Raw genomic sequence first — 26004 nt, 5'->3', positions numbered from 1 at the left:
AAGGCGTTTGTTTGGTTTGACAGGCAGGGAGTCTCAAGTTTTTTTGTCCCTGGACGGTACAATAGACTGTAACTGCACAAGATGCCTTCAGATAATTACCATATGATCCATGTGGCCTTAGGTTACGCACATGTATAAAACCAACACAATCACCTACAGAAAACACAACAAAAGGTAATTTGCGGCACCAAAATGACTGAAAATGATCCGATGCAATGCCCATGACTCGTTAGTGTTGCAACGATCTCAAGAGGGAATTAGCAGAGAAGTCATCATAGCGATGCTGTTGTTCTGAAGTGGGTTGTTTGGGGAGTGGTTAAGGCGAGGCCTTGGCTGTCCGACCGGCATCCGAGACTGCTCTGGTGCACATATCGAGTTTCAGGCAGGGGCAGATCGATGGAGTGTGTGCCCAGCAATCATAATCTCCTAAGTAAATACCCTCTTTCCCTGGAAGCAATGAAAATTGAAAAGTCAAGATCAACAGAAGATGAAGGGGAAGTGGTCTATAAGGAGAGATGATTTTTCGCCATCTTAGAACTTTATATTTGTTTCCCCCGCTCTCTTTTATTATCTGCTTGTCATCCGAGGGCATCTATTGGGTTGTTGTTTTCAGGAAGTTCCAGTAGACGGAGAGAGTATACCGGGAAGAAGCAGAGAAATATCCAAAGGCTTCTTTGAGATAGTGTTGAAAAGGCAGTGGGTGCACTTAAAGGCACTAAAGGAATTCTAAACAGTTAAAGGAGGAAACCAGAGCAAAAACACACCACACAGCCTAGGGAGGGATAAGAATCAGTCTCCATCTGAACGGCAATAAGGGATCAAGTCAGAAGAGTTAGCCTTTGAAAGAGGAGCCATCTTTCTTTTTTTTGCGCGGTCTTTATTACTGTCAATATATGGCGCTGGAGGTCCTTCTGGTGCTTCTCAACTGCCGAAAACACTCTCCCTATCAGCCCCCGGACCACTCACCCAAGAGCCCCCACATCTGCACTTATCCTACGAGAGCCTGTCGACAACAAACACTGAACCCTTACTCTGAACCAATTTTGGTCCTTTATCTGCATTGGAGGGTTAGTAGACTTGGAGAAAAAAGTAAATATATATATATATATATATAAACCGGGGAGGAGACTCCATTGATTTGGCTCTGCAGCAGTTGTACAGCTCAAATCAAGGCTTTTTATAGGGAACTTGCTCTGAACCAAAGCCGTCAGACAGTACTCTACCTTTCCCCGCTTCCTCGCCTCACCGGGTGCTCATGCTGTGCCATCTCCCCCGCCTCCCGTGTGTTTTACCGTGTCCTACTTCTCCCCTATAGCCGCTACAACCCCCCCCCCCCCCCCCCCCCCCCCCCCCCCCCCCCCCCCCCCCCCCCCCCCCCCCTCCTCCTACCCTTACCTTCTATCGATGCCAACCGCTGTCAACCCAATTGTTCCTGGCTAGTCTCCCTCCCTCCCTCCCTGCCTCCCTCCTGAGAGACCCCCTCCGCGCCCAAGCTATGCCCACTGTTCCGGCCCCCTTGTACCTGCTCCCGAGGAAAAAAAGCACTGCTCAGCAGGATATGTTGATGAATGGAGCGGCCCCTCGCATCTGCATTGTGGGCCCCGTCCCCCGCTATTGTGTTACCGTGCCGCGTGATGAACGGCCGCGGAGCCGCTGCTAGGACATCGTCCCTCAGCTTCGCCCGCGGCGAGCCCCCCCGCTGATCGCATTACACGCCGGAGGATGGGGAAGGAGCAGACCACGCCAACCGAGACGTCCCTTTTTTAAAAAGGGTTTTATAATAATACCGGCTTGAAGTCGCGCCGACCCGAGTGCGAAGGAGGTGAATCTGTGTCTCAGCAGGTGCCGCCAGCGCACTGACATAAGCGTCGGGATAAGAGGGATCAGTGGTCCTTGTGAGACATTCGATACGGGGCTCTGAGTCCTAGCGCAGAGCTTCTCACTCTCCAACCGGATCCCACACAAAGCCTGGGCCGGCCGCACTCACAGTGACAAAATAATAATCAGGATAACATCAACAACGTGAACCACTCTCCGGCAATCGATGCGGTGTGGCGTTGCACTGTGTGTTTTCACCTCCCCTTTTCGTTGTCATCTGATCTTCTTTCAACGGCGTTGCTTTGATGTCAATGGCTGCTCTTCAGTTGGAGAGGACCCCCCCCCCCTACACACACACACCATCTCCCCCCCCCCCCCCCCCCCGCCCCTCTTAGCACTTCAACGCTGTGTGTCATTAGCCCTCTCGTCTCTCACAATTACACTGCGTCACCCCGACAATTTAGGCCAATTAGCGCTAACAAGGAGCTAACGGGACAACTCCGCTATGCCGTTGCTAATCCGATCACTGGAGCCCGTCTGACTTGATTTCGATGCAAAAGAACCAAGTGCATTGAAGCCATGAAGGTAACCATGGTACTCTACGGTCTTATAGAGCCTTCTTCCGAGAGCAAAAGACAGCGATTCACAGCGTCTCTAATGGGCATAGACGGCTGAAAACGAGCCTTGATTTTCGTTTGGTGAATCATAAACTGTTGACATGGATGTGGCCCCGACACTCAGGTGCACGGCTTCTCCACCTTCTGGCAGTTTACATCAGCAGACGGCGGCTTTAGAGGAGTGAACTGTGTGCGGTGGCAGCGCCTCTGAAGATAATAGTTGTCAGCCTTTCGTGACACTAGATTAGATATTCTCCGTCTGTTTAGGTTTTTCCTCTCGTCTGTCTCTCTCTTTTTGTGTATCTTGCAACAAAATGCACGGCTCATGTGCCCATCGAGACAAGACAGGGGGCGGAAGGCAGACACTGTCTTCTCTGTACTCTCTCTTGCATGCAGAATATACTCAATATCATATTTGGCCAGAACTTTGTTTTGGAATGCAACCCCATACTCGGGACACCCACGTGAGTGTCTCTCTATGCTCGCTCTCTCTCTCTCTCTCTCTCTCTCTCTCTCTCTCTCTCTCTCTCTCTGTCTCGCCCTCTCATTCAGTCTCTCACTCAGTCTCTCTCTCTCACTCACTCTCTCGCTCCCTCCCCCTGTGCTCTCTATCTCTCCTGCTGTCTGCTTGCTAGCCTTGAAAGTGCGTCTGCGTGCCTGTCCAACCCTCTCTGTCATTATCTGTGAGCTGTTATTCCGTTTTTCCCTCCCTCTATCTATAGCTCTATCTCGCTCTCACTCTCTTTCTCCCTCTCCCGTTCTCCATCTCCCGTTCTCTCTCTCTCTCTCTCTCTCTCTCTCTCTCTCTCTCTCTCTCTCTCTCTCTCTCTCTCTCTCTCTCTCTCTCTCTCTCCCTTTCCCCATCTCTCTCTCTCTCTCTCTCTCTCTCTCTCTCTCTCTCTCTCTCTCTCTCTCTCTCTCTCTCTCTCTCTCTCTCTCTCTCTCTCTCTCTCTCTCTCTCTCTCTCTCTCTCTCTCTCTCTCTCTCTCTCTCTCTCCCTTTCCCCATCTCTCTCCGTCTCTCTCTCTCTCTCTGCCCGCTCCCTCTTTCTCTCTGCCTCTCTCTCTCTGCCTCTCTCTCCCTCTCCCTTTCTCCATCTGTCTCTCTCTGTCTCTCTCTCTCTCTCTCTCTCTCTCTCTCTCTCTCTCTCTCTCTCTCTCTCTCTCTCTCTCTCTCTCTCTCTCTCTCTCCCTCTCTCTCTCTCTCTCTCTCTCTCTCTCTCTCTCTCTCTCTCTCTCTCTCTCTGTCTCTCTCACTGTCTCCCTCCATATCTCTGCATCTGTGGGACTTGTCTTCAGCCTCTCTCTGTTTCCCTCCCCTGCACCCATCTCATGGTGACAATGGCCCCCTTAGTTTGGAGTCATGCACACAATGGTGCATCTCTTAGGGTTCCCGTGGTTACGGAGGAGAGGCAAGAGGGCGGACACGCGGAACATGCACAGCTCCGCACTCGATTCCTCAGCCACCCCGAAGCACTCAGTGACTACCCCCCCAACTCCCCTGCCAAAGTCTCTCTCTGTCAACGTCTGTCATCTGTCAATAACACACGCGCGCACACAACCCACCCACGCGCACGCATGCAGCGACAAACACACAAAGTTTCTGTCTGGCCTAACTTAGTTTCTTTCGTGTTCTTTCTCCATTTTGATCGTTTTTTTTTCCTTCTTTCTTCCCGTCGCTTGTTCTTTGTTTCTCTTGTGTTTGGTGCGATTCTTCTTCTCTTTTGTTCGACGGCTGGTTCTTCGGTTGGTTCTCTCTATCTCCTGTCCCCTCTACCGCTTTCCTTGGCACAGCCACGGCTCATTCTCTCATTACTCATTCAAGTGACACCTCAAGTGCTACCATTTTTCCTTTTCCCAGACAAACACAAAATTTCGCTTTTTCTCTCCATGTCAGCACATTTCATGCGTTCTAATCACACAATGCTCTCAGCTCGGGAGCGCACGAGCGAGACTGTCTTAACGGTTGCATGTTAATGGCCTTCTAACGCAGCCCAATGGCATTGACTTCTGCGTAAAGTGCGGCCGTGATTCACTCCGGGAATCGCTGGTCTCCGCTCTATTTGAGGCAGAGCGATTGGATAACGAGGAGTTGTAATTCTGCCAACCCCTCCCGCCACTTAAAGCCTTTTAGAGATCCACCTGCACCATGCCCGCATGAATGATGTCTCCGAAAAGACGCAATCTGCATGCAAGGGCAGAGCAATGTTAAGGTCTGCGCTGCAGAGGAGAAGGTCGTTAAATCACATCGTGATAAACACAGCTTCTTGGGGGTTCGCTCGGTATGATGCAGTGTTTGATTCGGAGTGTGTACATGAGTGAGGCAGATTGCAGGCCATTAGCGGGTTTATCCCCCTGGATGATAAGTGGAACCACTTTCTCCTTGTCCACATCTAACTCAGCCAGGACGCTGCGCTGTGCTGTATTTACGGGCTGCTACTCAAGTGCTGATGAGTGTGGTCTGTGGACGGGGTGACCGGCCCCTCGAAATAGCCAGCTTTGACCTGGAATGTGAACCGACACAGATAAACGCACACATGCACGCGTGTGCCAACACACATGCTTGCCAACACACACACACACACACAAAAACGTACCAAGACGCAAACGTGTGCCAGCACACACACACACACACACATGCGTGCCAACGCACACACACGCTCGTGCCAAACCATACACACACACACACATACCCGCCCGCGCACATGCTTGCACATACAACGCTCACACACACACGCAAAAGCTTGATGCCTGTTAATAGCCTTTCTTCTCTTCTTTAAATATAACTTCACACACACACACACACACACACACACACACACACACACACACACACACACACACACACACACACACACACACACACACACACACACACACACACGGGCCCTAAACGCTCTCAGTCTACACACCCTCCTGCTGATATTTCCATGCATGCCCAAGTGCATGTCTACATTTCAAACATGAAAACGGAGGAAGCTAACTTATACTACAGAGTTACCCTCTGTATTGTGTTGTCCTGCTGTATAAAGGTTCAACATTATTCTCCCTATTTCTGTGAGCCAAGAGTGACTTAGCTCCACCGTGTCCCATTTGTGAATTTGTCTTCATGTGGCGCCAACTGACCCTAAGTGGCACGCGTTACGACGAAATTACAAAGTTTGAGCGCGGTCCCGTTATTATTTTGCGTCAGTCAACTGTGACACACGAGTCAGGCCTGACGGTTCCCATGGCGACAATGACTGTTAATGCAACGCCACCAGAGTGTGACTGTCGCCGAATCCCCGCCGTTAGACGTTTTCTCCACAGAATAAAAAACAGCAACAACAACAAAGTTCATTAATCACGATCCCTCGGGAGCACAGAGAATTTATAAGAAAGGAGAGAGAAATAAAACGAAGAGAAAGATGGTGTTTTTATGCAGTTGTATCCTTCTCTCGGCCTCTCTTTGCTGTTGTAATAATGTCCCCCGGTTTCCGTTTCGCTTGTAAATGAAAATGACTTTTTTTCTCCGATTTGTCTCCTGACATTTGGCTTTTGGCTGAGACTTGTTTTTTGGGGTGGCTTTCATGATCCTTTCCTTTACTTCATTAAATAATGTAAAATAATAAAATGTAAGACGTTAAAAGCTATTTACTGGGGTTCATATTTTCAGTATGACAACTGAATACTGAAATACAAGCCATTACAACAGAAAACAATAAAAAGACATTGTGATTTTGTTCTTTAAAACCAAAACACATCAAACGCTTTTATGCACTTTTAATCAATTCCACCTTGCTGCAACGTGCCAATGTCAAATTAAACAGCCAACATTTAAAAGACAGATTGTTAAACTGAAATGTACCCCACAATAACAACTGCAGCCCTGCAAACTGTTGCAAGTCCTTTTGAAGCTGTTTACAATGTCTTCCCTCACTATATCAGTTGGATGTGTGGACCATTCTGGCAAAAAGTGTCCAAAAACCAATAAAGGTGGCCATTTTCCACCCAGCTGAGAATCTGTCGTTTTTTTATGTCTGTTTTCCCTGAGTGTGTTTTTTTTTTTTCGAAGCCCTTTCAGGCGTGATGCAATGTGTCGCTGCTGCCGTGTGTATTTTTATGTGTCTCTTTTCTCCTCGATGGTTTATTGGCTCCCCTAATGTCGCTTTCATTTCTCCACAGGGGGCAGAGTGGCACTGCGATGAGTTCACCAAGGGAGCCTGCTTCAGCCGGGGAAAGTCTGAGGTGAGTGCCATCCCCCGTCTGGACGTGTGGTCGGGGCAGGAGCTTTGACTTTGGTGGTGGGTGTGCTTGGTGGAAATACTGGGAGCGCACCACTCGTTTTATCAGCGATTTCCTTAGTGCTCTTGAAAAATGGGTGCTTTAACAACCGTATGAATCGATTGCTTTTTAAAAGTTAGGAGGAATCGTGTGGAGGCAACTGTAAGTGCAAGGGAAATTAGGGCGGCTTGAATCTTGTTCCAGAGTCATTATTTAATCTGATTTAATACCTGATTGCGCTGGAGGGATGGGGGAGTAATTGAATAACTAAGTCATTTAAATGTTCAACGTCAACACAAACAGAAGGGGTGTTATTTTTTACAGTTTTTTTTACTTTTCCTACTTGCTGTCTGCATTACTTTTTACTTTACCCTTTTTAATGTCTATAATTTAATTAGGGGGTGACTTGAACACTAAATCCTAAACTGAATTAACACGCAGGCACACTTGCAAACATACACAGAGCCAAGTTTGTATGTGTGTGTGTGTGTGTGTGTGTGTGTGTGTGGGGGGGGGGGGGGGGGGGGGGTGAGTGTGTGTGCCTGCATTTATTCTCCTGTGAAAATTCTCCTGGGCTTGGAGAGGGACCCATAATAGAAAGCCCAGGGCTAGCACAGCACATAACGTTTATCTTAAGTTTCAGAGTTACAGTCCCAAGCAATCTAACTCCAGCCTGGCACTCTGGCAATTCTTTCTCCTCGATTTCCCTCTTCGAATGACTCACTCGTGTGATGTATACACAGTGTACACAGAGCACGCACACTCAAATGCACACACGCTTGCACTCACGCACCAAAACAGCATTGGAATGCTTTTATACTGCCGCTGTCACAACATTGAATAGTTTATTGAATCGCTCAGCGCGTAGCAATAAGCTATTTTACGCATATTCTACGACCGCCGTGAGCAAAGATATCTAACCTTGTATTTTTTGTGTTATTTTCACATTTTAATACACACGTCTCCTTCTCTCTTGATCCATCTAATCCAGCAGTAGAAAGAAAGAAAAGAGTGTTAAATTCAGCAGATTGTCTTTTTCTTCTTGTGGTCGCACGTAACCGCTTCTGTATTACTCTGTGGGAAAGGAAGATTTGTCAGGAAGTTTTCATAAACAACTCCGGGAGTGGGAAGCTCTGAAAATATTAAACCTTCCATTATTTACTGTGGAAGCGAACAGCAGAGGGAGAATTGTGTTACCCGCCAGCAGCACACCTTTTTACTGGCGCAGAGAAACCCAAACACCAGCACAGTGACACACACAAGTTGCCGTAGCGGTGCAAACTGTGCAGACATACAGTTAGAGGTGCGCGTTACAAGCTGTACTCGCGCACCCGCACGCGCGCACACACACGCACACATGCACACGCACAGGCAGGTACACGCATGAGTAGCGGCAGGAGGTGAATCTTTTTACTAGTCAACTTCTATCTGGAGAAGAGGAAATAAAACTTGAACGAAACACACACTCGCACGCGCGCACGCACACACACACACACACACACACACACACACACACACACACACACACACACACACACACACACACACACACTCTCACACAGCTCTGCTGCAGTTCCCTTTGTCGTTCTTAAATCACACTGCAGAGGACTTCAGAGAGAGCAGTGTAGCTGTGGAGGCTGTGGTTGGAGGAGGAGGGAGTGAGGTATCCCTCTATCCCTCAAGGCATCCCAAGTGGCTGTGGAGCCAGATGATTTACAGTAGGCGATGGAGGTGGGGATGGGGGGGGGGGATGGAGGTGAAGCAGTGGGTGTTAAATCCTAAATCTTAACAAGCCCCCGCTACCCCCCTGCACCCACACACCCCTCAGGCAGCTTTTCACTCAGCACGGGCCACTTCGGGGGGTGTTTTATAGCGCCCGGCTAACTCGCTCACAGCGATAGCTAGCGCCCCGCTAATGCTCCTGCGCCGACGCTGGCTGGCGGCGGGCCAACGGCGGCTGGCTGGCTGCGGTCGGGCGGACGGACGGACGGACGGACGGGCGGGCTGCTGTCCGCGGGGCGCGCCGCCGCCGCCGTTGTTCGCCCCGTGCCCAGAAATCAATCATCCCATCGCTCAGTTGCCATGATGGTCTCTCACACTTTGTTTTGTGCTGAGCTTTTTTTTACCCGGGCGCGGGATGGCTCTGCCAGTAGACCTTCTTAAATCGAAACCTAAAAGAAAACACGCCTGTAGGGAGATGCTGCCAGGCATTGATTTTGCAGTAATTTAGAGAGGGCTGGCGTTCAATAATTAATGTATACAACAGGGTTATAAAAAGGACCAGGACATGAGTGCCTTCGGAGTGAAACACGCTCGCCGTGTGTTTCGATACCGCCTTTTGTTCCCTGTAGGCGTTGGTAACGGCGGTTTCCCAAACTTCAAAGCAGAGTGGTGCAGGTGTTTTTATACCCCGCGCGGCTATGCGATCTATCGGCTCCCCGCAGGGTTCAGATGTGACTGGGCTAACGAGTGCAGGTATTAGCCCTGATTGGCTTTGGACAAGCCTGGCCACATCTTAAAGGAACCCCCTGTGGCTTCGGCTGCTGTTGTCCCCTTAAGCAGCTCCTCTTTCAATTCTATGCCTCGCTCAGAAAAACAACTCAGCTTCGTGTGGATTCTGATAAGAGTGGTATACGTGTGTGTGTGTTTGTGTGGGGGGGGTTTGTGTGTGTGTGTTGTTTTTTTTTGTTTAGGGTGGGTTGGCGTGTATATGTAGGTTAGTGTTTGTGTCTGTGTGTCTGCTAAAATCAAATACTGCTTTATCTAAATGTCTTTATACATACATCTCTTTATATGTGTTGTTTGTGTTATAATGTATGCTGACAAAAAATTCTGCTGCGTCTTAATTGTTGTGTGTGTTTGTGTGTTTGTCCTTGTGTGTGTGTGTGTGTGTGTGTGTTTGCGTGCAATAGGAGGAGTGCCAGAACTACATCCGCGTTCTGCTGGTGAACGGCAACAGGTTGTTTACCTGCGGAACCAACGCCTTCACTCCCATCTGCACCAACCGAACGGTAAGCATCCGGCCCGTCAGCCGAAAGCTGCCCTTTCCTTCTTCCTTCCTAAGATCTGCCGTTTGTTTAACACAGTCTCCCCATCGGCCATTTTGGCCCACCCCTCCACCATCCCTCCCCCCAACCTCTCCACCACCCCCAAATCCCAACCTTGGCGCTGGGCGTTAACGATGTTTTTGTTCATGTGAATGCTTATCGATTCATCTTGAAATACTTCACATTTCTCTCAGCAGGTTCAGTACTTTGGGTGAAGAACACAACTCTGGCCTTGAACCCTGCTATTCACTCCCTTCAATTTCCGATGGAAAACAGTGCGACTGTGTTGTCCAGTTAGACGTTTTTATTCACTATCACTCAGTTCTAATCCGTTTTATTCCGCTTTTGATTAAGTTCCATTTTACTCCGTTTTATTTTGTTTTTATTTTCACCAAATCATACAACCATCGGCCACTGAAGAGACATAACAAAGTACCCAGATTTGTTTCTTAAATGTCAATCCATCCATCTAACCCAAGGACCTAGATTAGACTTTTATTTTGTTTCATCCACTGTGGGTGCCTGACAGAGGTTGTAGTTCGCTGTTGTTTTCTCTCGGACGGCGTCTCATTCAAAGGTCATGGGCTGTTCATAAGCGGCAGGGTTTACCGCTGCAAAAGAATGTGGAGGGTTTAAATGTCACGACATTATTATGGCTGTGTTTTATCCGCCACTGGTGTAGTTACATCGCTCACAGCCAGTGTTAATCCGTGTGTGTTCGTGCGTGTGTGTTTGCGTGGGTGTGTATATATGGGCTTACTTGGCTCAGAGAACCTACCTGGGATCACTTCCCTGACACTTTCTCTATCACCTGTAATAGAGAGAGAGAGAGAGAGAGAGAGAGAGAGAGAGAGAGAGAGAGAGAGAGAGAGAGAGAGAGAGAGAGAGAGAGAGAGAGAGAGAGAGAGAGAGAGAGAGAGAGAGAGAGAGAGAGAGAGAATATTATATGAGAGAGACAGGGATATTCTATCAGCCATCTCAACACCGCATGGTAACTATTTCAACAGCTGCCAAGGGTTTACTTTTCCTTTTTCTTTCTTTGTTCTCCTCCGCTTTCTTTTCTCCTCTGTAAAAAATGATGATTACCACCTGGGTCGGCATGGTGACGGCTTTAATTAAAATGGCTGTGCTGTCAATATCCTCGCGCCCGCCCATGATTGGTGGAGTTTGACAAACAAGCCATCTACCTCTAGCATGCCTCAGGCTTCATAATTTCTTATTTCCTTGGACGATTTCTCCAGAGCAGAGAGGGTGGTGGTTATGATGGTGATGATGATGATGATGATGGTGATGGTGATGCTGTTGTCGTTCATGAGGACGAGGATTGCCTCAGTCTTAGATCTTTCGGGTTCGTCCTTCGCGGAGGCTGAAGGGGCTGTTGTTGGGTCGGAGAGGATCATGGCGACGATGATGATGAAGAGGATGATGATGAATGTGATGTCTGATGGATCATAAGCCAGATCGAGGAACGATGTGGACACAATGTGCAGCCCCACTGCTTGGACTATTGTGTAATCCAACATTTTCATAGGTGGAATAATACTGAGTACCCCATATAATCTCATAGGTAATGATAATAATCTCATACAGTCACCTTACAAAGCCTTTGCTAGATGACAAACGAATAGGAATGCAATTTCAAACAGAAATTGCTCTTAGCACTACTTGCATTTCCGGTTCTTTATTTACTTTTAAAGAGTTTTCCTCAGACACAAACGCCGCAGCCGTCCCTCTGAGCATCTCCCCGCTCAGTGTGTGAGCCGTCTCTCCCCGTCCAGCCATCCGAGTGTACAGGAGCTCCAGTGTCTGCCCCCCTCTCAGCCATCCCAGCTGCTGTGGCACCCACATAGAGAAGGCCTTCTCCCTGCCTCCATCCTTAATATGCAGCGTGGACCGGCTCCAGGCTATTCCAGTGTATTCTCTGGATCGCTTCTTGTCTCTCTTCTCTTCCTCTCGCTCTCTCTCTCGCTCTGTCCTTCTTTTTTTTCCTTCTATGGTTATTGCTGTGCCTAATGCCCTCGAAACAGCTCTCCCAGTGCGCGCGATGTACGCCCCCCCCCCCCCCAGACACGTCAATAGCTCCTTTTCATCCCGGCTGGGCTCGGGATGAGAAGCCCCAGACAACACTCTCTCTGTGCCAGGCGGCCAGGGTCGGAGCGGAGGTGGCGGGAGTTAGCGGAACCCTTGATCCGAGGCCGTTTCCTGTTCCAAGTAACGGGTCTATAAAAAGGCACCTGTTTTGTTCTTTCCCCCATCCCCTGTGTCTCTCACTCTCTGTCTCCGTCTCTGTCTCTCCACTCTGTCTCTCTCGCCGGCTCGCTCTCTCTGAATGGTGCTTGGCATCCCGTAAAGGAAGTCTACCTGGTATTGAGTGCCAGCTAATGTGCCGCGCGTCGATAAGGGATTCAGTGTGACGGAGAATTAGACGCTGATGGCCGTGCCCCCGCGTGTCTAGACGGGAGACCCCTATGACCCGAGCGCTGCGGGGGTCATTCTGAAATGTTTTACTCTCATTGTATTTCCATGAATTGTGAAATCTCAATTCCGACCATACTTTGAAGAAAATACTTTTCATTTTTCGGATTAACCTTAGAGCTATGAATGTAGGGAACAAATAAATAAGTGCTGGTCTTTCTCCTGCCCTGTTTTTCTTTTGTGTTTCTTTTCAATTATATCTTGAAAGTGAATCCATGGCCTCTCTGGTATTTAGAGTTTTTGGAGTTCAATGATTTTTTTTTTGTGAGGAACAAGTGCACTGAGAAGGGTTAGGAGTAGTTCATCGCTTTAAAGTTGTTTTAAATGTGGGGAGAATCCTGTTTCTTTGGCCTCCTGGTACAAAGGCAGAATTGGGAGCATGACTGCATCTTGCATCCCAAGTCTCTTATGAAGACATTTTGCACTGATGTGGTGAAGTAGTGGTTTACCCAGATGGATGTCCAGTATGGGTTAAGGCTGTCGCAGTGGTGGAGCCAACAATATATTGGAAGTTTTCAAAGTTTTTGATGGTCACTTTTTTGTAGGTTATTCAGTTGGAAAAATATGTTTCATCCTTATAGTTTTGTTTATGTTGAAAACAATGCTAAATATGGCCTTTGATTGAATGCGTGGCCCTGTGTGTGTGTGTGTGTGTGTGTGTGTGTGTGTGTGTGTGTGTGTGTGTGTGTGTGTGTGTGTGTGTGTGTGTGTGTGTGTGTGTGTGTGTGTGTGTGTGTGTTAGTAGGCAATTTATATTTTGTAATGCGACTTCTATTTCCATACAGCAGCACTTGCATGACTTCCATTGAAATATTGTCCCTTGCCACGTCTGTCCCATATTCTCACCGCATTCAGTTAATGATAATAACATGGAGGCCTTGGGAGAAAAACCTGCTTTTCAACTGACATTCACATCGTCATTTCCCTCCAATTTACCGGAATATATTCTGAAATATATTTACTGAAAGACTCAAATTCAATCTCGTGCAACATAACATCACTTGATTGTTTCGAGTAATATCATGTGGAAAAAAAATGTGAACAAGGCATTCCAAGATCTCATGAGCCTCATTCGCCTGTTTTGTTTTCTAGTAAATCCATCATCTTTCATTCTGCCGTCCGCATATTCCTGGAATAAACCTCTCTCTCTCTCTCTCTCTCTCTCTCTCTCTCTCTTCCCCCCCCCCCCCCCACCATCAGCTGACCAACCTGACAGAGATCCACGACCAGATCAGCGGCATGGCGCGCTGCCCCTACAACCCGCGCCACAACTCCACCGCCCTCATCACGTCCGCCGGCGAGCTCTACGCCGCCACCGCCATGGACTTCTCGGGTCGCGACCCCGCCATCTACCGCAGCCTGGGGGGCATGCCCCCGCTCCGCACCGCGCAGTACAACTCCAAGTGGCTCAACGGTAAATAAAACGCAGAAAACCGGGGCGATCCCCGCAAGGCCAACCCCCGTGATGGGTTCAAGGGGTCAAAGGTCGACTGCGATGTTTTGGCTCTGTGTAAATGGACCGGTCGGGCTGAGGCGCGCGGGGGGGGGGGGGGGGGATGGAGCCGAGAGTGTGGGAACCGTCCAGAATAGATGAGAGTGTGTGGATTTCAGAATAGATTGTCTGCTGAAGTGATATTTTATTGATTCCAGAATGGGAGAGTCTTGCGCTTGCTGGCCTCTCTGTGCGTTGAGGTCAGACCGTGGGGAAGACTGCAGCGGGGTAATGCTGCTGCCACTGCTGCTGCTGCTGTTTCTAATATACATGGAGGTAGTTGGACGGGCGGGACAGATGCGGGCGTGTAGTTTCCCATCGTTGGATGGTTTAGGTTTCGTGAGGCACGTTGTTGCTGTGCAACTATAGCCATGGTTTGGTTTGATTCCAAAGCATTATCATCTTACAATTGCATTTACATTTAGGGCAATTGGCAGACACTTTTATCGAAACTCACTTCAAATTAGAAAATGTGTCAAAGGAAAGAGAAACAACAATGTATCGCCGCAGGTACAGTAAGGATGTTCATAGAAACTAGCGCCAAGCACTTACAAATGCTAGTTTACCCAATCCCATTCCCTGTATGCAACAAAGATAGCTAGGATAAGACGTACTAGTACTAATTTTAGGTGCCTGGAAGAACAACATACAATAAGTGCCTACATTAAGTTCCAGGACGTACAGCAAACAACATACATTCATCTTAATGAATGCAGTGATTACCATTCATGTAGCGGTACACAGCATAAAGTTAGTGATAGTATAATTAATCTGTATTTTTTCGTTGATCCTCTGAGGTCCATCTACATTCATCAAGCCCCAAAAACATTAACCTATCTATGACGGGAAATACTTTCCTGTAATAGCTGAAAAATGCAATAATCCACATAATAACCCTGATGAGTGGTTAGGAAAAACATGAATTGTTTCCAAGAATAAGTACGTGGCCCATTGCCTCTCGTTGCTAATGGCTGCTGCTGATCTCTATGAACATTTAGGGACAAAGTGGTTTTACTGAAAAAAAAGTTGGCAAAATCATTGTTTTTGTACTGCAGCGAGGTTCATCTTGTCTGCCATGCTGGTAATTATCCAACTGGATTTTTAGCGGAATTCGAACTCACTGGCAAACAATTTGAACGTTTGATATTATTCTGCGGTGATGCTAATCACTACTCGTCTCCGTTATTGAAGATGTCTTTGACAAACTGTGTGTTTAGTGTGTGAGGGTTTAATGGTTACTACCTTTAGTGCTGTCATCCTAGCTTAGCGCTCCTAACTGCCGTTGATAATGAAAAAAAAAAAATTGGAGGGTCTTAACCATTGAGGTTGAATTATGTTGGTAATAAAGTAATTTGGGAAATTATAAAGTGAAGTCATAAGGTAATTGAGTGAACGTTGATGGGGGACCGTGTGAATTACCTTTGCCAATAGCAAGATCATTTTCCCACACATTTTACAGATATCAGCAGTTAATAAGATTGAATTACAAAGACAGTTCAACCATGCAGTCTATACACTGATAGACAGCAAAATCAGCAGATTTATTAAAGACAAGGCAAGGGTAATGGGAAAAAACGACCATGGAGCAAATTTCACATTACTGTCAAATTAAATTGACATATTTCATTAAAAAGTTAATCAAATTATTCCCTGTCCATAATAGCATCTCCAAAGCCAAACATTATGATGCACAAAAACAATATTTTAATGATGGAAAAATCAGAAACCTAGCCATAGTTCAAGTACTGTCCCCTCCAAGCATATCAAGAATAAAGATTTTGAGGCTATTTAGTCCGTCCGGTCTACAAATTGATTCTGTCCGAAGCCATCTTGTCAGTGAACGATTCGGTTCTTGTGTTATTCACATTTAAGCTAAATAGAAAAACGATTACACGGAAAAGTGCCGCATGCATTGTTTAGCAGTAACCTCTGAGAGAAAGGGGTTTCAATAATGAATTTTTATGACAGATAGATTTTTCCCACTCTTGCCCTCCCTTCTGCTGTCGTCCAAAAACGCAACGGGTGAAGAAAGGTTGAATGAACATAGAGTGAGGGCGGGGGTGGCCGCAAAAAAAAACCACTTGTTCACTTAAAAGTGAATTAAATCGCTGTCAGGTGAAATAAAGTGAGCAGTTTGGATCCAATAATGTCATACATAAAGATGAACAACGTCGCATTGGCAGCACAGGGGGAGGTTGGGCCTGTTCCCACCAAAGTGTGCGGGCTATTACAGTACATCTGTATCGGCCATTCCTCATCCACACCTTTAGGTTCGGCCGATGAAAAATGGCTTTTCTTATTACGGCATAACATCATTAATAACGTGCCCCAGAGCTATTAATCTGGATCACCTGCTGATGTGTGGACCCCACGCGCAAACACAAACGCGCCGAGTCAATCCGTCATGGCAAAGAGTCCCGCTCTCACACAACCTCCCACGCTCGCTCTTTCCCTCTCTCTCTTTCTTTCACCCTTGCCTCTGTTTGTGTTTCTCTTCCCTACCTCCCTGCTTTCTCCACACTCCCATCCCCTTCTATAAATCTCTCTCTCTCGCCTCTCCTGTGTGCATTGCCCTGTAACCCTGTGTCTCCATTTTGTGTTCCTTCTACGTCTGTATTTGTCCCTTTTAATGGATCTACCTCCTGGCCTTTTACTTTTTCTCTATACCGACCCTGTCTCTAACACTGGCCCCCGCCAGAACCGGCTTTGTTTTGTGCGAGCGTTATATTTCTCCCTAGCCCTGGGTATCTTGCTCCCCTAGCCCTCCCGGGAAGAAGAGACCCCTATTCTGGGTTCCTTGTCGAGGAGTCTTCCATTGGATATTGTTTGTCTGTTAAACTAGTTATTCCACATCGGCGTAGGCCTAGCATGCTCATGTTCGTGAGAAGGATCCAGGGGGTACTTGTTAAGACAATATGCAATATGCAACAATATCCATATCCGTATTAAGAAGAAATAACATTATATATAGTTTATATTGTATTATTGCTGTTCATTACAGTGAAGAAATAGAAGCACACATGAGCTTCCTCATTTTTAAACACCTCTAGGCCACAACAACATAAATAACGATGCTCAAGTAGTTACATATAGTGGTTATATTATGGGCGGTAGTGATAATATGAGTCCAAAGGAAGAGTAGTAGTTTGGTGTCGATAAAGAGGGTGCTTCGGCCGTGCTCATGGGGCTGTGTGGGTGGTGGGGTTCTCCGTAATAAGACACAAAAGGGCTTAGGGACTCACTGTGGGAAGCCTTCTGACACCCTCACTGTGATCAAGGACTTTACGCATCAAAAAGTTCCTCGCCCTGACTTCCTGTGTCGTCCCTCCCCCCTCCGAACCCAGAGCCCAACTTCGTCTCGTCCTACGACATCGGCAACTTCACCTACTTCTTCTTCCGGGAGAACGCGGTGGAGCACGACTGCGGGCGCACGGTGTTCTCGCGCGCCGGCCGCGTCTGCAAGAACGACATCGGGGGCCGCTTCCTGCTTGAGGACACCTGGACCACCTTCATGAAGGCGCGGCTCAACTGCTCCCGGCCCGGGGAGATCCCCTTCAACTACAATGAGCTGCAGGGCACCTTCTACCTGCCCGAGATGGAGCTGCTCTACGGCATCTTCACCACCAACGTGTGAGTGGAGACTCGAGTGGAGGCAGTAGCTCGGCAGGTGGAGCGGGTCGGCTGGCGACCGGAAGGTTGCCGGTTCGATCCCCGGGCGTCGAGGTGTCCCTGAGCAAGACACCTCACACTAACGGCTCTGTTCAGAGAGGCGTGGCGTGCCCTGTCTGTATAAGATATAGAAAGGAATCATGATGGTGACCCACCATTACTCTCGAGGAGACTCGGCTTCCTTTCCTTTTCCTAAGCGTTGTTTGCTTAGCTAGGTGGCTCGGTTTGGGGACGGCTCCAATGGGGTTTCTTGGGGTTTTTTGGGGTTTCAGGTGACATGAGAGGACATGTTTGATAGATGTTGATGATGTGTTTGATTGCCTGTTGGATTAGATGTTGGATTCAAATAAGATTATTTAACACAACGAGTTTGATTGCATATTGGATTAGATGATGGATTCATCTTGGATTATATAACATGACGTGTCTCATTAGATATGGATAAAATGTTAGATTCAGCTAGGATTATATTAGATGATGTGTTTGATTACATACTGGATTAGATGCTGGATTCATCTAGGATTATATAAATGTATGTGTTTGATTACATATGGATAAGATGTTAGATGAAATTGGACTGGCTCGGATTGGATGATATGCTTTTTACACATTGCATATCTAATTTGATTTAGATTACATTAGAATAAATGATACATGTGATTCGATGAAATGTTACACGTTAGATGTGGTACTGGATTAGTTTTGATACAGCTATCTGTGCAATGCTTCTTTGGCTGTTTTTTGCAAAATATCTTCCACAAAGACTAGTTGTGGAATTAAATCAATCATGGAAAATTCCCTCTATGATGGGTTTCAATCCACGGTAATCGAATAAAGCTTTCCTGTCAAGTGTTGCAGCTAAATGGATTTGTGCCCCTTACCCCTGCACTTCCACCCAAACATGTGTGCCTTTTGCCGTTAGTCATAATACAATGTTTCTAGTGGCGCCTACACAGAAAAACACTCACTCACACACACACACCGACGCAAATATAGAATGATTGAAACTGTGCAGTATTTGTTATGGCACACACATTTGTGCAACTAATGTACACAAACAAAGCCAAACACACACACCCACATCCACATCCTGGCAAGCACACACACGTTTGGAGATGGAGTAAAAAGCTGAGTAATCTCCTATTTATGGCCGGCGCCTTCACATAGCTCAAACAGAAGTCTTTTAAATGGTATTGGAAACATTTCTCCCTGCGGGCACCATGTTTAATGAACAGCTGCGCCGGATTATAATTCACCCTGGCCAAGTCGCGCCGTTCGAGATGAGAGCTAATGCTCTCGTTGCGTGCTTCTCAAGTTGATGGGAGCAGACGACGCCTTGTACGAAAAAGCGATGTTGCGGGGCGGAAAAGTCAAAGCTGTATTTCAGCGCCACCGATCCATACAGTCAGTCAGGCGGGCGGCGAGGCGTGCGGGTTGGGGGGGGGGGAGGTAGGGGGGGGGGCCGGGAGGGGGGGGTTGAATGGAGCCTAATTGCGTCCCATTGTTAAATTTATACTTCAGTAACGACCATCACTCACGTTGTGGCGTCGGTGGGCGCTCTTTTGTTGCTAGAAGGATCCATAATTCTAACCGTGGAACAATGCGAGCGGTCGGGTGGTGGTGGGGCCGCACCACGCCGCCACGCTATAAATGAATAAAAGGAAATGCACTCATTTACCGCCATTCTTTTTTTGTCACAGAGGAAGGTTTTTTTTTGTCTACTTCTTCCTCCAACTTTTTGCCACTGAATGCGACTCCTCATCCATCATACCGGCTCCTATTCATTCCTCCTCTCGTCTTACGCTCCCCTTGTCCTCCCCCCCCCCCCCTTCCCTCTGTTCTCTGTGTTGGTGCCGCTCAGGAACAGCATCGCTGCCTCCGCGGTGTGCGCCTTCAATCTCAGCGCCGTCACGCAGGTCTTCAGCGGCCCCTTCAAGTTCCAGGAGAACTCCCGGTCGGCCTGGCTGCCCTTCCCCAACCCAAATCCAGACTTCCAGGTAAACCAGAACACACCAATGCAACAATAAAAAAAAACTTTTTTTGTGAGTTTGCACGGTTTGCACTCGGCGTGTAATAAGGCTGCAGATTGAGTTTTGGTTCGACGGTTTGTCAATCTTGCAGGAGCGAGGTGTCTGACACAATGCGTTAACGATTGCCAGACCGCACAAAAACATCTTTGGGTGCCGTGGTGTGTGTGTGTCTGTGTGTGTGCATGTGTCTGCCCATCCATGAAGAGAATTGTATGCATTTACAGATGAGCTTTCCCCTGAGAACATGAAAACATACTCTTCTATCTCTTCTCCTTCAATCAACCCTCTCTACTTCCCTCTGTGCCATCCACAGACACTGTGGTACATGCAATTCCTTCACAGCAGCAGCAGGCAACAAGAAAGCAAAGCTCAAACAGACCCTTAAAGCCCTGCGTCTGTGGGACAGGCAAATTAATTTTGTGTTCGATTACTTTCCACTTCTATCTCTTCCCCCTTTTAAACTCCCCAGGGGGGCTGGTCCAGGGAAAGATTACTGAGAATCTCCCGGCCAGCCAATGCTCTAGGCTTGTGCCGGCTTTCCCCTCTCTATACTGATGACTCGTAGGGGATCCGGGTATTACTCAAAAGTGCTGGCTCTCCGTTTGGTTGCTGGCTTGCTTTCAGGAGATAGCCACAGCATGGCTAATCCATGTCGCTGGGAGCGAGATTGAATTTCCCCAGAGGTGAAGCCTTGCCATGGGATACGACGCGTGTGCTGCCTTCACACGTGTACCCTCCCCGTCACGCTCTCTCCGGGTCGTGTGGCCATTAGCTCCTCTGGTACGTCAGCCACACACACACACACACGCACGCAGATATGCACACACACACGAATGCACTCACACACACACACACACACACACACACACAATCGCACACTGGCAATCACACAATCACAGACACACACACACACAACTACAATCACAGACACACAATCACACACACACACAATCAGACACACACACACTGACACAACTTCTCTCTCACACACACACACACACATCCAGTTAACGTTATATATTAGAACAGGCAGAAATTGTCAAGTAGAAATATTAGCTGTCTTATTTTACGCAAACACCTGCACGCCATTGTTTTTTTCCCTTGTGACCCACACACTCATTCTCAGATATAAATACACACAACAACTGACACACACACATTTGCCATCTACTCAATCATACACTTACAAACACAAACACACACACACACAAACATTCTGGCTCATTCTCATGCACACACCTACACACACACACACACACACACACACACACACACACACACACCACGCATCGAGTCTGTCAGCACATCACTTCCAGTTGGGTGAAAATCACTTACCTGCACGAAAACCAATTTCCTCTATCAGGTGAGAGCTGACCACAGATCTGCCCAGTTCAGCATATTGCAGGTGCGCCCCGGTGGGATTCATGTCTATCCACGGCTTTCACAGGGCCCGTGTTCCACAGGGATGAAAGCTGGATATATTTGCTTGGTGAAACCCAATCTCTCCCTTCTAGACTAGCGGTGGGCAGGACTCCCTCTCCCCTCTGCTGGGCTGAGGCACCCTATATCAGGGCTGTTTGGTAACATCTTCTTCATCAAGCATTTGTCAATGTCAGAAGATTAGATTTATGTGGAAAAGATGTATGGCCTGCCCGCAAACATCCCTACACACGAGCGTGAGAACGCGCACGCTCTTAGGCACGCCCTCAGCCCGGACACACATACACGCACACATGCACGAACACACACACACACACACACACACACACACACACACACACACACACACACACACACACACACACACACATGCTCACATAGGCATCCACACACACGGACATGCACACACAGACAAACACTCACACACACTCGCACGCACACACACAAACAAGCACACACACACACACACACACAGACAAACACAAACAGAAGCATTCTCACGTAAGCTCCCACACACACACACGCAGGCCTGCGGGCTAATACAGATTTAAGACAACATGCAGCAACACCCGATACAACAGTTGACAACAGCACTATAGATTTGTGTCAGGTTAGGGCATTCATGCCTGTGTTCTCCTCCATCAGTGCTCCTGGCACATTGATTAGCTTAACTCCCTGTCTGTCTGGTCTCCCAAGAGATAATCTGGCCGTTCATTTGAACTCCTCCGATCGATTTGAGTTGGGTTTCCCTCAGGTTCTGAATCATCTTTGTGGCACATCAACAGCTCATGCCATGGTGTAAAGGTTTTCTGTCAAACGCGTAGCTCTCCCTAAACACTGAAGCCAGTGCTGATGAGGGTAAATCTAGCGCAAAGGCTCAGCTAACAATATGAGTCTTCCTTAGCAATATACTCCTTGGATTAAGAAGGATGAACCTGCGCTATTCTTTTTTTTATGAAAAGTATTTAACAGGCAAACATGTATCCAAAAAAACTACAAAAAGTGCAATGAAATATTTTCACAATTCCACTCTCGGTGTGCTCTTGTATTTTAGATTAATGCGAATGTAGCTTCCTGCAAATACATATAGAGTGGGTGCTCCATATACCCTGCAGCCTTTTTAATTATTTAGTCTGACATTATGAGAATATAGACGAAAACAGCAGGCGAGCGTGGAGGGAGGCAGGATTCAGTCCTGTAGTCGCCAAATGTGATGCTCATAACCACCTTGGATGGCCGTCGGGATAAAAAGACAATTTCAAAGAAAAAAAATATATTTTTGGTGTGGGAGTGTGGGGTGGTAACTACTACCCGCAGTGTCCAAAGGACAGAGAGCATCAGCCTGACAAACCGCAAAAGTGTTGGTAATTAGAGAGGGGGGGGCAGGGGGCGGTGGTCTCAGTGTGCTCAACTCCACTCCCGGGCCAATATTCAAGTCTGTACCCCTCATGTTGACAACAGCCCAAATCACACGTCCATCACCGGTACATTCATCCATTCACGGATCACACCAACCAAACACCCCTCCCCCCTCCCCCAAGAACCACCTCAACCGTAGCCCTGTCACCCTCTCGCGCTGACGCCACGGCGAAGGGAGATACGCGCTCGGCGACGCAGTAACGCCATTACACGCACGCATGCACAATAACCATCACCATAACCGTTTCACTGGTGGCTGCCTGCTGTGGAATGGCAAAGTGAATCTGAGGAAAATGTCTCATCGTAATAAGCCATTAAAACACGCCGCTACTAGTTGTTATGTCTGGGAGATGTTCGCGTTAAGCAAATGATCAGAAGAAGTCAGCCAGAGTCTGCACATCAGAAGAGCGCTTCGTTTTTGCAATGGGTAAATTATTGATTGCCGCTATTTGACGAATTGAGGCAAGGGCGTCTGTTTACGATTCGGTTTTTAAAATGAATTATACTAATTTCAATCCATAATCCAATGCATAATTACGTCTTATCAAAAGGTAAATGAATTGGCTTTTGGCAATATGCTTGGTCCAGGTGAAATCCTGAATCTTTTCCATTGCTGTTTCAAATCCTTACTTGTTTATATGCTTTTTTTTTTTTTTACGTCAATTCATTTGTGAACCTATGCGGTGTGGATTAGTTCTAGAGAACTACAAATCCCTACGGACACCTTGGTGTCAAGATCTATTTCTTCACAGAGACATGCACCTGAACTTTATTAGTCTAGCTCATATACCCTTTGGAGTTGCTCGACAATTGATAGAGTGAGAGAGGGAGATAGATATAGAAAGAGGGATATATAGAGAGAGAGGGAGGGCGAAAGAGGTGACAGGGGATGTTTATCACTTTATCCCTCACAGTGGTGATGAAAAGAGGCATCTAATTCACCTTGGGAGAAGAGGCCGCATCCATAGCCCTTCCTCTCTGTTGACAGTCTAAACTAAAGCTCATTTTTCTTGCGTTACAATCTACGCTTCTGGGGAGATTGTCTTTGAAATGATGTAAGCCTACAGCCTTTTTTTTTATACTCGCCAAAGAGATTAAAGCTAAATATTTGATAGGCCTGGAATTAAACAGATTTCTGAACGTGTTTATTCATACCTCCTCACTCATTTTCCTCTCTTTTTGGGACTTGGATCCGAAACAGGTTTGTAATCATGTTGTATTCATAGATGTACCTGACTATAAAAAGTAAATGAACCAGCTCTAATTAATTTTAATAGGCATAAATCAAGGTTGAGGAATCTACTCTGGCATAATCATTCGCATTCTACTCGCAATTTATGGCAATTAGTGTTGCAATTAGATAGCGGCCTGCCTACAAAATTATATTTGCCGCAAAGGAAGACTTCCCAGTTGTGCGCGATAACATTAATTGCTCACGGATTCTGTGTGAGTTAAGAACTTACCAAAAATCAAAGTGAGAGGTCTATTTTAAATGCCACTTTTTAGCATTTTAGAATCCATTGTTAAAGTCAATTTTATGACTAACACACTGTGATGAATTATCAGAATAGGAATTATCTTGATCACTTGCAAAAAAAATATTTATTTGATAGTAAGGTCACAAAACCATGTGATAATTAAAATGCTAATGCGTTATCACAATTCCGGATACACAATGCAACTTGCAAAACTGTTTTATCTTCAAACCAGATGCACAAACTCAAGGGTAGTCCACGTAGTTTAATGTGCCATAAGGCAACTTGACACTTATCCTTTTTTTGGTGTAAGAATAATGAATCTTTTAAAAGGAAATACGATTAGAATGCTTAGATAATTGGCCAGGAAATGAGATACAATGCTAAATATTTAGAGTGCCGCCAATGAAACTTGGCTTGCAATAAACACGTATATGAATGAATTGTCAAGTAATCCTCTAATGTCTTTCCTAAACCTTTGTACAATATTAAAAACGCTTGAGGCTGAGTTGTAAATCAATGAAAGGGGGGTGATAATTGTCTTTTAATCATTCCCTTTCTTTCTGCAGCTTTCTCGCCCTCTGTTGCTATCAATATTAACAACATCATTTGGTTTAACATTAAACCGCAGTAGGTTCACAAATCAGATTTGAGATGAATATCTAAAGTCTGATGGCAGACAGGTTCAACTCTTTGTGAATAAGGCATTTCACTTTCCTTGGCTTGATGTTTGTTTTCGACCAATCAGGTCACCGGAGGCAAGGATCTGTCAGCAGCAAACACAAACCCTGCCAGCGGTTTCAAACTGTAACGAAGCGTTTGGAAGGGTTTCAAATCAACACTGTGCAGAGACTGTCCACCGTAGAAATGCACTTATTAAAAATGTACTTATCGTATGTCGCTTTGTGTAAAAAGTGTCTGCTAAAGGCTCCAAATTTAAATGTTAACGTAATAAAATCCCCCTCTGATGGCTAGAAGGGGATTTCTAGAGAATCTCGGTAAAGAAACAGGATAAGAGTTGTAAGTACGCCCCTTTCAGTTTTAGATTTTCCTTACTCGGTCCCTTTCAGTTTCATTTTCCCGACCGCTGGACCGGAGATCAGAACCACAGCAGCCCTGCGTCCCCGCTCCAGCCCTTCCGGAACAAAGCATCCTCATTATCCCCTTTGTCTCCATGTGTCCACGTCCAGTGCGGCACCATCGACTACGGCTCCTACGTCAACCTGACGGAGCGCAACCTGCAGGACGCCCAGAAGTTCCTGCTGATGCACGAGGTGGTGCAGCCCGTGGTGCCCGTGCCCTACTTCATGGAGGACAACGTGCGCTTCACCCACGTGGCCGTGGACGTGGTCCAGGGCAAGGACCAGCTCTTCCACATCATCTACCTGGCCACAGGTAGGTGGGGTCCGGGGGGGTTGATCGACGGATGGTGGTGGATGCTTGTGTGCGTGTTTGCGTTGTCGGTTGATCCGTTATCGTCTCGGGTCGAAATTGATGTGCGTGTGGTTTAGACACATTCTGTGTGTGTGTCTGTGTGTGTTTTTGTCATAAACCGTGTGTGTGTGAGTGTGTTGTTGTGTCTGACACAAACTTTGTGTGTGTACATGTATATGTTGGTCATAAACGGTGTGTGTGTGTGTGTGTGTGTGTGTGTGTGTGTGTGTGTGTGTGTGTGTGTGTGTGTGTGTGTGTGTGTGTGTGTGTGTGTGTGTGTGTGTGTGTGAATGTGTAGGGTGACAAATTAGTATTTTATAGTGTTCAGTATCAACATCTGTGATTTTCTTTATGGCACATTAGCACTCTACTGAACAGCTCTTTGAACGGGTGTTTCCTCTGTGTTTCCTCTCCGTTTGTGTCTTTAGTTAGACTGGAGAGGTGGGAAGACATCCCAGGTCCAGCCATTGACTCTAACGTTACCACTTCCCACCTCCGTATGGCTTCCATGTGCTGTGAAGCACACCTGACGTCGGCAGATTAATTCGCTAACGACTATTAGTCTCAAACCTCTCCGTTTATTTTGCTTTTCGACATCAACAGCTGGCACCGAGCAATAATGCCTCTGGGAGCAGTTGGAAAGAATTACAACCAATCAGAGCAACAAAACATGTGACATAGTAATGAGCTGTGATTAAACTTTTACCAAAGCCTGCTGAAAGTACGGCAAACACACAAACACTTTATGTGCAGTTGTTCTTTTTAGAGAAATAGACTGTTCAGTTTGTTTTTAAAACTGTCGCGATTCAACGGACCCTTCCACATT

General features: G+C 46.9%; 1 protein-coding gene across 3 annotated transcripts in view; it reads left to right on the top strand.

Annotated features, from left to right (window-relative positions):
- sema5a (sema domain, seven thrombospondin repeats (type 1 and type 1-like), transmembrane domain (TM) and short cytoplasmic domain, (semaphorin) 5A) overlaps nucleotides 1-26004 on the top strand; it is a 125772-nt gene that overhangs the window by 51797 nt on the left and 47971 nt on the right. For all 3 annotated transcript variants that reach the window (XM_030349523.1, XM_030349525.1, XM_030349524.1), the window contains exons 5-10: nucleotides 6599-6661; nucleotides 9610-9708; nucleotides 13420-13633; nucleotides 17056-17341; nucleotides 19242-19377; nucleotides 24935-25139. In XM_030349523.1, coding sequence (XP_030205383.1) covers nucleotides 6599-6661; nucleotides 9610-9708; nucleotides 13420-13633; nucleotides 17056-17341; nucleotides 19242-19377; nucleotides 24935-25139 — 1003 coding nt within the window. The remainder of the gene's footprint in view (nucleotides 1-6598; nucleotides 6662-9609; nucleotides 9709-13419; nucleotides 13634-17055; nucleotides 17342-19241; nucleotides 19378-24934; nucleotides 25140-26004) is intronic.

This window comes from Gadus morhua, chromosome 23, assembly GCF_902167405.1.
Source record: "Gadus morhua chromosome 23, gadMor3.0, whole genome shotgun sequence".
Lineage (NCBI taxonomy): Eukaryota > Metazoa > Chordata > Actinopteri > Gadiformes > Gadidae > Gadus > Gadus morhua.
This window is presented reverse-complemented; position numbering and strand designations above follow the sequence as displayed.